Consider the following 14227-nt stretch of genomic DNA (forward strand, 5'->3'; position numbering starts at 1 on the left):
TATATTATATCTATTGATTTAGTTTGATTGTCATTTTGTCCATAAAATTGATTTGTTGTGAAACACAAAGTTTACATATAAGACAGCTGTTTAATAACATATCAAGTGCCGACTTTACCTTTTATTCAATAATTAACTGGAGATTATTGTGATATATCCCACTAGATAAATTAGGACGTGTTAATCCGTATAGAACTGGAGCTATAGTTGTAACTGTCGCTACGACACGACATGTAGTAATAAGAGAACAAAAGATGTGTGGTTGGCAGCGCTGCGGCGGCTCCCAGCTGTCACCAGCACAACAGGTCAGTGTGGCAGGTGACGGCGGCGGGGGAGGGTGTGGCCCTTCGCTCGCTCCATCATGCTATAACTTTGTAACAATCACGGTCGGGAATCCCTGGAGTTAATACGCTGCCAAGCTCCAAACGATCATTAAAACTGTAAGGGGTTTTAACTTGTCCCAGCGGTCGAGATACGTGGTTGTTGTGTTATGGGCAACGTCCTTGTTAGGTGTTGTATTATGCAATTAACACCATTGGTCGGAGAGATACATTATGGCAGCAATGAGTGGATACATCAACTCCCAGACGTGGGAGGTGAGTGTACGTGCTTTCGTTGTGTATTGGTAGCTCATTATTGTATACGAGGTAATAACCAGCCTGGGACATTGCCTCAGAGATGACTAATGTGGTTTAGTGAGTGTCACTCCTCCTCTGGCTCCACACGCCGCCACACTCACACTATTACCAACATTTACCTGAGGAGAAACTAATGGTAAATAGTAAACTCTAGTACTAGTGGACTCTCCCAGTCACTTGGGCTGGACGGTAGAGCGATTCTAAGTCCCATATAGTCGTAATTTCTTGGCAGTTTCCTCTGATAATTCCCTCCCCTCGACGAGGACAGGAAGCCAGTGTCTTGTCAAAGTTCACCCCATTTGCCCTGATGATCTTTTCCAGTTGTATTTTAAAACCCGACACAGTTCTGGCATTTATGGCTTGGGCGGGTAGGTTGCTCCTTGTTTGTGTTACATCTGACCTTATGAAGAAATTGTTCGGATCAACATCCTCCAAATTGTTCAATATTTTAAAAATATCAGTGCTACATAGCCTTTTTGGCTTAGTGCCTTTTGATAATTAAAAGTATCAATGAGATCTGCCCTGTCATACTTAGTTTGTGGTGGTGTTAGCCCAGTGGCCTTCAACCGTTCCTGGTACCAGAGATGACTTGACTCTAGAATTATTTTTGTTGCCTGGTGTTGCACTTTCTCTAGAGCAGCAATGTCCTGAAGATGTCTCGATGATTGGATGCAATAATCGAGAGACTTGTACAATTGAATGACTACCTTCTTTTCCCTAAAGGTTAAGGTATTGGGCACCTTCACTCATCCTATGAGTGAACATTTACCTGGGGGCCAATGTGTGTCTACGGTTCAACGAGGACAAAGGCTGGCATCTTGTTAAAGGTCCCCCCCCCCCTTTTGTCCTGATGATTTTTATCTATTTGGATCTTAAAGTCCAGCAGTGTTTTAGCATTTATGGCTTCAGTGGGTAGGCAGTTCCATGGGTTTATAACCTTGTGGGTGAAAGTGTCTCCTGTTTTCAGTCCTACATTGTGGTTTGTTGAGCTTGAAATCGTTGTTCCTTGTTTGTGTTACATCTGACATTTCAATATAGTGGTCTGGATCAACATCCTCTAAATTATTCAGTACGGTATTTTAAGTTTCCATGACGTCAGCTCTATCATGTCTGGTTTGCAATATTGTTAGCCCTGCAGCCCTAAACAGTTCCTGCTATGGAAATCGACTTAGTTCAGGAATTAATCTTTGTCACCCAATATTAAACTTCCTCCAAAGCAGACATGGCTTTCTGAAGATGAGATCTCCATGCTTGGATATAATAATCCAAGCACCAGAGATTTGTACAGTTATATAATTACCTTCTTTTCCTTGGTCAAAGTTTCGTTCGACTTCATATAATTTATTTACTCACTCACTCACACTGCATCTCCCACTTGTTTTGCAACTTTCAGCGATTAGTAGATTTTGACTCCACGGTCCTTTTCTTCATCAATCTGCTACAAGGTAATGTTGATATGATAGTTGTGATGTGTGTTGTTATGCCCCACATGCAAGAACTTGCATTTCCTGAGTGGTAGAATCAACTGCATTGCTTCGGTGGTTTTCCCGCCTTTTATTGGTCCTGAAATGAAACTCACTGGACCTCTGGTTCATCCTCGACCTTTCACCGCTGAACTGATTCACTCCCTGCCCCTCAGTCCAGGTGACAATTTTGTCCCAAATCTGTCTCATTCTCGAGGTGGATGCCTGGATGATGGATGTCTTGGCAATGGGATCCCTATACATCTGAAGTTCAAGGATTGGCTAGGACTTGATAATGGTCCAGGATGGATTGAAATGTCATTGTTTCTTCATTTTCCGATGTGTGGTTTGGTCATCATATCTTGGCAGCCACATTATTGTGACTGTCTGCATAGGTTTTGTCATGGGGCTTACCTCTTTCAGGTTCTCCCATTTAGACTTAATTTGGCTCCACTCTTGTGCACTCATTCACTCAAGTCATTGTGCCTTGTCTTCATTTGTTGGGAGTTCAAGTTTTGGCCTACTTTGATGACTTGCTGGTGTAGGCTCCCAGCCAGTATGTGTGTCTGCTAGCCAGGGATCTGGTTCTTTCCCAGCTCACCGGGTTCAAGTTCTTGGTGGGCTGGCTGAAGTTCCAGTTGGTTCTATCCCTGGTTCAGACTTGACTGGGCCTCATGTGGGACACTCGGTTAGTTTTGCTTTCCCTTCCTCCAGCAGCCTTGAACCAGCTGCAGCACTGCTGTCTGTTGGTGCTGAGTTGGCCCCAGGTGTCTTGACAGTTGCTTGTGCATTTATGTGGCGGGGCCTAAATTTTGCCTGCAAAGTTTATCCTCTGGGCTTCGGTGTGACTTCGGTGGTTGTTCTGATCCCTACAGGGCAGTCCCCTTCACCAGCACTGCAATTGTTGGGTGTGGGCCCTCCTTGGTCCCTCACTGGCTGCTGCATCACCAGCTTCCTCTTTGGGCTTTTTGGGATTCAGTTTCTTGGCACCTTTTTCCGCCCTCACATGCACGCCTTGACTCTGGGTTGGGATTTTGTGACCAACACTCAAGCCAGTCATGGGCATTAATTCCTTTCGTCGAGCACACAGTACAGTTCAGGAGTTTGTGGCTGTGAAGGAATTGGATTTCCCTGGGCTCCATGTTCTGACTCCAGTTGGACTGTTCCCTCGTGGTTCATTGTCTCCACCTGGGAGGTTTTCTTCAGTCTCTGTCTCTTTGGGGCTGGACACTTCGAGTACCTTGTTTGCTGGGTTCTTGGGGTTTGGGTTTTTGTGCTGTTCATCTCCAAAGAGTGCCCAATGTCTTCAAAGATGATCTGTCCCAGATCCCTACTGTTTCCATGGGATGGACTGTTGATGTCACCTCCTTCGTTTGGCTTTGTGAGACTTGCGGGTGCACGGATGTGGATCTCTTAGAGTTGGCAAGGAATCGGTGCCTTACCATGTATGCAACTCTGTCCCTAATTGCAAGACCTTTTGCAGTGGATGCCTTTCAACTGGACTTGTTGAGGTGAGGATTTCTGTATTTTTTTTCCCCCCATAGTCCGGCTATTGCTCCGGGTCACAGCCAGGTTTGAGTCCTACTAGGGTGGAGTGATTCTTTTGGCTTCCTGGTGGCTGGCTCAGCCTTGGTTTCAGGCTCTACTTGCTTGGTGTCTGAACCCGTATGTTTTTCCACAGCTCCAGCTCTTATCAGAAGGTTGGCTTGAAGTTCTTCGCTGGTTTGACCTCACCTCGTTGCATCTGAAATTTTTTACACTTCATTATCGCCATCTTTCCAGCAAGTGAGTGACTTTGAAGTTGTCCTACCTTCGTTAATCTCGGCAGCAGTGTGAGGTTTCGTGGAATTCCTTTCACCACTTGCTTTCATTGCTCTTTGGTTTCTGAATGTGATGCTCTGTTTTCTGTCTTGCCTTTTTCTTGATTGGTATCTCATGCCGAATACTGTCACTTCATATTGTGCAGCACTGGTCGAGCCACTACAGCTCATGATTGGTGTGAATAGACTCCATTTCACAGGCCATTTTGTAGCTTGTTTCACCTCTGGCTTGCTTGTGCACCAGTTGAACCAGCCTGGTCTTTGGGTCGTTTGTTTGCCTTTCTTTCCTGTTCACATTTCCCAGTGTCCCCTCAGATCCAGGATTCCTTTTTCTAAGGCTATGTTTTGGTTTCCCTTTCCTCCGGTTATCAGGTTGGGGAGGTTCATGCTTTCCTGCAGGAGAGCAGCTCCCAGTAGCTTCAGGGACCCACTAGGGCTCAACTAGAAATTTGTGTGTATATTTGTTGGACAGGAATGCTGCTAAAAAATTTAATATATAAAAATTAATATTCTTTCAAGACTAAAAAATTTCAAGTAATTTTTGGGCCAGAGTATATTAAAAATCCAATTTGTATCGTTTGTACTAACCTATGGACAGATAAATTTATTAATATTTTGAGAGAAATTAACTTATTATAAGTTTCATGCTTTGTGTGAAGCAAGTACTGTACTCTCATAAACTGTATTGCCTCTAGGCCTGGTTTGAAACATACGAGGTGTCATGGGAAAATACGTCGCTCATTTTTGTGTTGACTGTGGCACTGTCGCTGGCGGTTGTCATTACCACTTGGATGATGCGAGACTCCGGGTACGACACAAACCATGGGCACCAAGACCAGTGTGAGATAGCAGAATTACAAGGCATTCAGGAAGTAAATACAGATGAAGAATCTGAGCAGGAGAGGAATGATGAGGTAAGAGATGGAGGAATAAAATGTTGGAGTAATAAATATGGGCAGAGAGAGAAGGAAAGGGATACCTGTAGCCTGGTATGGGCAGAGGGAAGAGAGGATAATAAATAGGCAAGCAAGAAGAGGGTTAAAGTATGAGTGGGGAAAGGAGAAATTATATATTTAAACTTCTTGTTAATTACATCATTATGCATACAACGTCACAATAACATGGCTCAAACAAATAACCCAGCTTGCACATATGACTTGATAAAGGTCCAAGATGGACTGAAACATGTTTATTTCATGTGTGTATGGGGATGGGTTATTTACATCATCATCATTACCCTATTTCCTATTTTCATGTAACACGAGGAACTTGCCTCGAAAAGATGAGAGCAATAAGCCAATAGGTAAAGAAAAAAAAAGATTCTCAAAAAGATACCCCTTCCATAAACCATATCTCCCACAATAAGTACTGTAGCATCACAGAACCAGCACCACCATCACTTCAGAAAATCAACAGCAGCACTACATTCCTTGGCACTAAGTATATAGTGCTTTTCATCGAGTTATCTAAAAATTTGTTCAATATTCATCCCTCTTAAAAAAAATTAAATTTTCCTTGTTCACTCCTAGTTTCTGGAGGGAGGCCCGTGTGGCTCCCTGAAGCTATCTTCCCAAGATTGCTTCATACACATCAGTCATGGTGAATTCAATTTGGCCTACCAGGGACCAGTGCCAGAACCTGGCCACCCTCACAGAGGTGCAGAGAGCAGGTCAGAACCTACCACCTCACCAGAAAAAGCCTCCAGGAAGTCGGTGCAACTTTACACACAACTGGAGGCTTCACAGAACACAATGCCTCAACAACTGCCAAACAACTACAGCAACCAGGTCTTGCAGAACAAGGGATTCACTCAAATGAGTTTAAAACTTGTTAGTACCACCACCAGGCGGCCTGGTCATGGCTCCCAGCCAGCTCCGGAAGTTAGTTCTGTTCCTGGTGTTGGTGTCCCCATATCAACTTGTAGTGTTTCTGGTCATGCCAGCTCATGGGTAAGTCCCAAAGTTTCAAGCTAAGTGCCAGCCATCCTTGGATTTGTTTGTTCTGTAGGGGTCATTTGCTTTCTTGCATTGTTTTCTAATTTAGTGTAGCATCACGTGCATAATTTGATTCTGGCCTGTTTTGTGGCTAAGCTCTTTGGGAATTTTGAGCTGCATGTACAGTACCTGTGGTTCTCTATCCCCGTGTGCCTGCTAATGTTCCCTTGCACAAGCAGAGCTTCCCTTCTCTGGTATGTTTGGGTGTTTGCCCTTTTGAGGCTGGCCCCACCAGGGTGGGGCCTCACCTTCTTCAGAGATCTTCCTTCCTCTGTTGGGACCTTGGTTGGGGCAGTCTTTGATTGTATTGGGGCACACTCAGGGTTCGTGTGCTTGTTTACTCGGCAAACCATGGTTGCTTCCCGTAGTCTGGTGGTTCAACTATGGTTGATGTCTGTTCCTCCAGCGAGTGGCCCCAGTGCCTGGGGTACCAGCTTGGTTTTCCTTCGGGCCTTTGCGTTTCTGTTGTGGTCCTTATAAAGCGGCCAGTCTTGCTGTTTACAAGTTTGAAGGTTGTTCATTGTTTCTGCTACCTGATGATGATCATTCATCCTGCCAGTTGGGTCGGTGATGTTTAATCCTGTGAGGTGTGTTCTCACTGGGTCTGCTATGATGGATTCTGCATCCCAATTGGAGGCTTTGCAAGCTGCCACATTTTGTGGTTTTGTGCACCGTTCAGTGTTCACTTTTTAATTTACACAAATTATACCCAGTTTTCTTACACCCACCACATTAATAAACCTTAAGTCAGTATAACAGTGATGGAAATTTTATCTTGAACTCTGACCTGAAATTTCCTGTCTTGTATAATTACTGCATGTAATTAAAATTACATTCAGTATTTTTTTCAGAATGAACCGACATGAACATTTAAACTTTACTTGAAAACACATCTGAAAAAAATGTCTACAAGACATTTAATAATTTCAAAAGGCCCTTGAGGTTTTGTTACCCCTCTGACCATCCCAGAGCTTATACAACATAACTAGTCATTCCTGCTTCGTGGTTACCTTATTTGTGCACTTATTCCACCATTTGTGGAAGCAACACGTCTCCATCTCTTATGGAAAGCGTGAGTCATAACACCTTGTTGAGGCATGATGTTTTGATCTACAGAAGTCATCTCATGACATGAGCATCATTGCTTTCTTCCCCATCCTGTTACATGTGATAGAGAGAGATGTTTGTGCAGGACACATTTTCACACCACAGAGCTAAGTGCTTCCTCATACATTCATTATCATTACTTCATTTTCCATGGTTATGAGGATGCTGCATCCCTGAGAATAATAATGCAAAAGATGGTTCAATATATTAATAAAATATTACAACTATCAGTAGACCATTTAGTGTGCCTTCCATGGGTAACTATGAACCTCCACCCTACGAATAATTCACAGCGACATCCCATGAAAATAGAATTACAATGTATAATGAAAAAAGGGATAAAATCACTATTAGAAATGAAAAACATAAATCTTTCAAAAGACAAAGACCAGTAGCCATGCAGTTCCAGTTGAAGAATTTTTTAACACAATGAAATGATAATGCTATACAGTACTACAATAGTGTGATATTTAAGTCTATGGCAGGAGCAATGGTAAAATTAAAGTACTGTATAAACAAAAAAAAATGGTAAATTTTTTTAACTTATTGTGTGAGTGCTTTTAAGATAGCTAGAAGGTAGAGATAATAAAGCATGTAATCAAGGATAGACTCCCAACCCACACACCTGAAAATGAAGGAAGTGATGAGGTTTCAGTCCTTCTTGTCTGCAATCAAGGATATTTGTTTTTCTTGAGAATGAGACATCCCTACACACAGAGATCACACTAACGTGATGCATCAAATGAACAAATCCACAAGGGCCGTGACGAGGATTCGAACCTGTTTCCGGGAGCATCCCAGACACTGCCTTAATTGACTGAGCTACGACAGGGTAAAAGAGTTGAAACCGAAGTTCTACTGAACTTACTGGATCCCGTAGCCTCTCCGAGGCACAAACCAGGGTTTTACACAACTCCCCCTGCACCCGAGCTATGTCAATAGGCCGTTCTCCCTCTTCACCCTTACGATGATGTAAGGATTTGTTCACGAGACATCCCTCTTACAAATTTCTGGCATCATAAATATCCTCCTTGGGTTTATGTTAGAAGTATGACATAAGATCAAGTTATCACAAGACAAGCTGGCCCCAGGCCTAGCTTAGAGAGAATGACAACTCTGAACTGACTACAGGTAAACAACAACAAATAAATAGGAAAGAGCCACCTGATGGAGGTTTAGTTTTAGTGTCCCCCAGATATGGCACTTCTATCCCCCCCAGATATTAACCAGCCTCGTGTCAGACCTGTATTGATTTCCTATCTCTAATTACAGACTAGAAATGGAGAGTATTGATTTCTTAATGCATGTCTGTCACACAAATTATCTGAGGAAAGTAATTACTTGTTTTCATGTACAGTAGTACAAAATTCTACTTTTTATTTGTCCATGTCAATATTTGTACGATTGTCCACATACTATAGTTGCAAAAAGTACTATCTTATCAGGGATATGGGTTGATAATAACTTCAGATACTGTAGGACATAAAATAGACTGAAAATTGGCATTTGTGGTTCATTGTTGACGAATGTGACCTGTAAGCCATTATTTGAGTTTGATAAATTTAAACTTGGAAATAAAATAGGTAAACACTAGTTTTGAAATAGTCACAGATTAATGGAACAAGTTACCAAGTACAGTAATATCATAAAAAAAAGACTTGGTGGGAAAGTTTCAAGCTTCAGTTAAAAGAATACAAGTGTGTGTGTGTGTGTGGATGAATAGAACTAGAAACTGTCATGTATGGTTCAGCTCATCCTTTTTGCAAGAAATCCATCACTATAAAGTTTTGTCAAATTATTCTACCTTATTTTATCACTCCCAAATCATCATACCATATTTCTTAAATTCTACCTTGTATCATTCTTAAATCATCACATCATGTTTGAAAGTTCACAAATTTTGTCAAATAAATTTTCTAGAGCATAGAGAAGCTGTTGGAGATAAGTGGGCCTTTGCCTGGGGAGGCAAGGAAGGTGCCACGTCAAGTCCTAGAGAGGACTGTTGAGAAGCAAATGACAGAGGAACAGAGACAGGCAGAAAGGGAGTAAGTATGAGAACACTGCACACTTATATTTTTGAGTTATACCAATACTGTATTTCATATGAAATGTATACTTAGATTAATTATCACCAACTTTAAGAATTATTAAGTGCAATGCAATGTGCATGTGACATTTTAATGTTTTGTATATAACTGAAAATGAAGTACAGCTTGTACTGAATCAGTGGTAAAAAGACAAAATGTGGATAAATAAGATAAATTGTATAATTTATTTATTCCTCCATAGAGCACAGTCTGAACAGTTGGCAGCCATTTTCAAGATGATGCAAGACCAAGAAGATAAATTTGGACAGACAACAATTGATGAAATAAAAGACCAAATGAAGCTTTACTGCGGTTGATTGTATCCACCGAGGGTACAACCCAAAGTTTTTATTGTCATGATCCCCAGCATGCCATATGAAAAAATTTTTGCCAAGATAAATTAGTGATAAATTGCTTAATGTTGTTCCTAGAGGTGTTATATTAAATGTCATATCATTTATACAGTGGAACCTTAGTACTCAAATTTAATTGGTTCCAGAAGGCCGGTCAAGTGGCGATCTGTTTGAATACCAAATAATTTTCCCATAAGGAATAATGTAAATTAGATTAATCTGTTCCAGACCACAAAAATATACGTAAATACAGTAAATAAATGCAAATTTATTCTCACTTTACCTGCACTTAGAGTTGATAATGTATGTGGAGGGTAGTGAGGAGAGATGTTATTGTGTGGCAGAGGAATCCCCAACCATGAAAACTAAAGGTAATTATGCTTTTGGAATTCTTTCTCTTTTGTCTTTTTCTATTTCCTCCTTGAAACTCTCAATGCTTTTCTTACAACAGACTTGTCCAATGATGTTTTTGAATACACACACACAGGGACCGCTTTCATATTTTTCATCTTTATTGTAGTTCTGACTAACTTTCTTTTCATTTGGCTCTTATTGCTGACCACCTTAGGCGACATGGTGCCTTGTGCTAAGTATATAAAAAATGCCTAAGAAAACATGAGAAGTTTACAGATCAGTTTAGTAGGGTTGTGCACTTAAAGGCAGCTACTAGGAAACTGATTAGTCAGTTATGGTTGTTTATGTTTGAGAGCTGAGCAAACGATCAACTACTGAGCACGAACAAAGCATTCAACTGCTGAATTGCTTGAGCTGGGATCTGTTAAAGTACCGAGGTTCCTCTGTACATGTTTTATGTCTTTTGATGCATATTTGCATTTCATGTAATACATATAAATACTATGAACATTATTATAAAAGCATTTATGTATAATTGTTGCTGGAATATATGAAACCTGTCAAGATTTTTCATGTGTGCAGTCACAGTGTCAAGGAAGTATATTTCACTCATTTGGACATAAACATGTATCCCTTCGTCTCCCTTTCCCTCTCCAAGATATGTAGCAAGTTTCTGTAGCATGTGCGAGCTCAAATTGACACAAACCATTACGACAGTGTAGACATTGTTGTCAGTGTATGAGCAGGGAGGTTAGAGGGTAGTTGCCAGATTGCACCATCCCAAAGTGGCCAACATATATAATCCTGTATGTAGAATTTGATTATTTGTTCCAGTATTCAATATTTAATAAATTTTTATTAAATTTAGTTCATGTTAGATTATTCACACCTTGCATTTCTTATATTTACTGTATGCTTTGCATGAATTGATATTTTGTAACTCATTATATAACAGACTTGCACCTAATAAATATGCACTGATATTTGCACGAGCCACGGTGGGAGGAACTAAATGTAATGAGAATGCTATCATGTCTAATGTCTCTCTCAATGGTGAGTAACAACGTATTGAGTTTGAATTAACACTTTGCTTGGCCCGTTGGGCCACCCACAGTGCACAACAAGGTAGTCGTGCGTTGCCCGTGAGCGCACAACCACACTAACGTTTATACTCTTTACAATTTTCGTACTATGTCGTTCATTTTGGTATCAAATTGTTCGCAATAGAATGCTCTAATGGGATATATGCATATAAGGCCAAATAGAACAACAACATTACCAATACCATAAGATATTTACATCATCATGTGAACAATAACAGCTTTGTCATTTTTTAGTCATTATTCACTCTCGACATTGTTACACTGTATCATTTGTTCTTGTTTTTTGCTTTGTGTTTATAAAGGCAGTAACAAAAAATACCAGAGGGAAAACAACCGGAACAGGCACACATTTTGACTGGAGGGGAAGGCCACGGCAGTCATGCGCATGGTCACGAAAACCACGAGCCACGCAGCGGTGTCGTGATGCCACACGGGGTGAATCAAGAGAATCAAATCCAGCTGAAGGCCACAATTGTCAAAGTCGATTTTATTAACAGGAACAATGACAATACCATATTATCCTTTAAATTCCAAGCATGGCATACACTCAATCATATTGTCACTTGTGACCACCGTCTCGAGGAGCCAACACATTAACATAGAGGTGATGTGCTGCTTACCAAAATGTTTTCAAACACTAATGACATTTATATACTAAAATACAATGATTTTTTTTCAATTGAATTACATTTCATAATTTTACATAACTAAGTAAATATTATTTATTTTGGAGTAATTATTTAAATGACTGACTACCAATAGAATTTTATAATTTCAAATTAAAATTGTAGTGAAACTACATAGTACAGTATTTGTAATATTACTAAATACTGTATAACGATTGCTAAATACTGACTAAATACTGTATAAGCATTAGTTTATTTTAAAAGTAGTCACTTATATGACTAATGAAAATCTCCCTTGTTGTTTAGCAAAATGTAAAGTGATTTATTGTAAACTATTCAAAACTTTAAATATAAATTAAAATTGCCTTCATAACTTAGACCAAATTTATTCCTTTGAAGATTTTTCTTATCAAATATTTTACTTGAGAGAGAGAACTTGAAGCCTGTATGCTCTGACTAGTACTGTACTATACTTGTACAGTGAACTTCTTTGTATTAGATTGCAAGGTGGTTAGCCAAACCAAATGTGTAGATATTTTAGAAATTATAATTATTAAGATCATTACTTACCAAAGTAGGGTTACATGTTAGTTTAGTATTGGCCTTATGTTCTATCAACCACAGGAGCTAAGGCCACCACAATAGCTTACTGACCAACCAGCAAATATACCTATGTATACACATTGGGAAGCAGGGTACACCCCTTGTTGTATACATCCCTGATGGGTTACGTGTAAAATGACAAAAAAAAAATAGTACCTGTAATGCACTATATGCAGGTGAATCTCTCCACAATACAGGCAGTATAAAGAAAGCCACAGATACTTTTAAATAAGGAGTAATAATGAGTGTTTTGGGGGTATCAAACCAATTCTTATTTAAAGGCATCTATTGAGAGCAAATTTGTTGCAGTATAAATCTAATGCAAGTACTGTACATACAAAAGTCCAGAGATGTATAAGCAATACATCTTTCAATATTTATTCTAGTTAAATATAACTTTTTACAAAAGAATTTGTAGCCAACCAGGGTAGTGGAAATTATTACTTGTAGAGAGTATAATTTAAGAATGTTACAGTATTACTGTAACAGAAGATGAAATATTGGGAGACTGCACTTCTCTGCATTTCCTGAGGACCAAAATTTGACTAGAAACTAATTTACACTGCACCTATGTATATAAAGTGCAATTTAATCACCATGCTTTGGAATGCCTACAGCCCCTCTCCTGCACTACCCTATTTGTCAGTAAAGACGTAGCATAAGCTGCCAATAGATAGCGGACTGCTACTCGTCATTCAAGTTTGGATATGGAAGTGCATGGCTTAGAGGGAAAACATGGCTGTGCATGATTCTAGCTTTATCACTTCAGTGATGTAGCAATGATTGCAGACAAGTCTAAAGCACTATCTTCTTCTTGATGGTATGTGCAGTTTGCATGAAGCGCATAAAAAGCACTATTGCTCATTTTGTTGATAAATCCAGGAATGAGACTTAACATCTCAGATGTTCATATCAACATTACACAATTCATAGCTTGGAGAGTATTACAGTAAGACAAATTATATTCTATTCTCACTTTATATATAAAGTTAAGATATGTTATATTTTAGTAAAAAAAAAATAAAATGCTGTACTAAAAATTTGAATTATTTGTAATATACTAATAAAGTTGTCTGAGAACCAAATAAAATACAGTAGTACAGTATGTAATATGCATTTTTAAGTTAACTTTCTTGGAGCTACCAATCATTATCACAGAATAGGTCAGATTTGCATACCTGTCAAATAGTAAAGTCCCTGAAAATGCTAAGCAAAGCTAAATTAGTCCACAACAGTCATATTTTAATAGGCTGGTTACCTTGTGGTGATTTTGGGGCTCAATGTCCTGGTCCTTTACCAGGCCTCAAAGTTACTACATAAAAACTGGAAACATATATAGTACATTATGAGATTTACTAAGAAGTACAAAGCTATTAATTTTGTATTTCATTACATTTTTGATCTGTAAAATAAAAAGTAATACTGTATACAAATAATTATGCAGAGACAAATTCAGAAATAACAGTAAGTAAGTATTAGAAATGGGACTGTATTTACATTTTCCGTATAAGAGAAAGTCCTATATGAATACAACTGAACATAAGAATAAAGGAAACTGAGGCAGACCCTTTTTATATCCACCCAAACTCTCACGTATGTTAAACACGTTTAATCTTGAAAACACTCGAGGGAGGGGATGGATCCCACATCAATCATAGCACCGGGTAATTGGTTCCACAAAGCAACAACCCTATTTCTAAACCAGTATTTACCCCAGGTCTTTACTGAATCAACATTTAACAAAACAATGGATAGAAATTGGATAATAATTTTACTGCCTTTCTAATGTACCCTTTGTTATACCCTTCAATCATATCACCCCTTATGCCTTGTCTTTCAAGAGAATGTAGCTCTTTTTCATGTCTTCATAAGGAAGGTTTCTAATGCCTAGGATTAACTTGTACATTGTCCTCTATATAGAGTCAACTGAATTTGTCATTCTATAGTATAGAACTATATGCTATTGTTCCAAACTGAGCTGCATAATCTAAATGGGACGTAACGTAGGCAAAAATAAGGCTGAAGATTAACATTAGGCGTCTTATTGCTAACACCTCTAGATATGAATCTCAATATTCT

General features: G+C 39.3%; 1 protein-coding gene across 3 annotated transcripts; it reads left to right on the forward strand.

Moving 5' to 3' along the window:
- The first annotated feature begins 239 nt into the window (after window positions 1-239).
- On the forward strand, window positions 240-10683 carry LOC123755859 (matrix-remodeling-associated protein 7). 3 transcript variants are annotated; one of them, XM_069300153.1, is made up of 4 exons: window positions 240-305; window positions 4617-4835; window positions 8943-9067; window positions 9312-9568. In XM_069300153.1, exons 1-4 carry the CDS (start codon window positions 255-257, stop codon window positions 9424-9426), a joined length of 510 nt encoding a protein of 169 aa, XP_069156254.1. In that variant the 5' UTR covers window positions 240-254; the 3' UTR covers window positions 9427-9568. The 3 variants fall into 3 exon arrangements, with proteins under 3 accessions (XP_069156254.1, XP_045594719.2, XP_045594720.2); XM_045738763.2 differs by lacking the exon at window positions 240-305 and adding an exon at window positions 306-602 and having other exon boundaries at window positions 9312-10683; XM_045738764.2 differs by lacking the exon at window positions 240-305 and adding an exon at window positions 309-596 and having other exon boundaries at window positions 9312-10683.
- Window positions 10684-14227: the final 3544 nt, after the last annotated feature.

This window comes from Procambarus clarkii, chromosome 43 (assembly GCF_040958095.1).
Source record: "Procambarus clarkii isolate CNS0578487 chromosome 43, FALCON_Pclarkii_2.0, whole genome shotgun sequence".
NCBI classification, from domain to species: domain Eukaryota; kingdom Metazoa; phylum Arthropoda; class Malacostraca; order Decapoda; family Cambaridae; genus Procambarus; species Procambarus clarkii.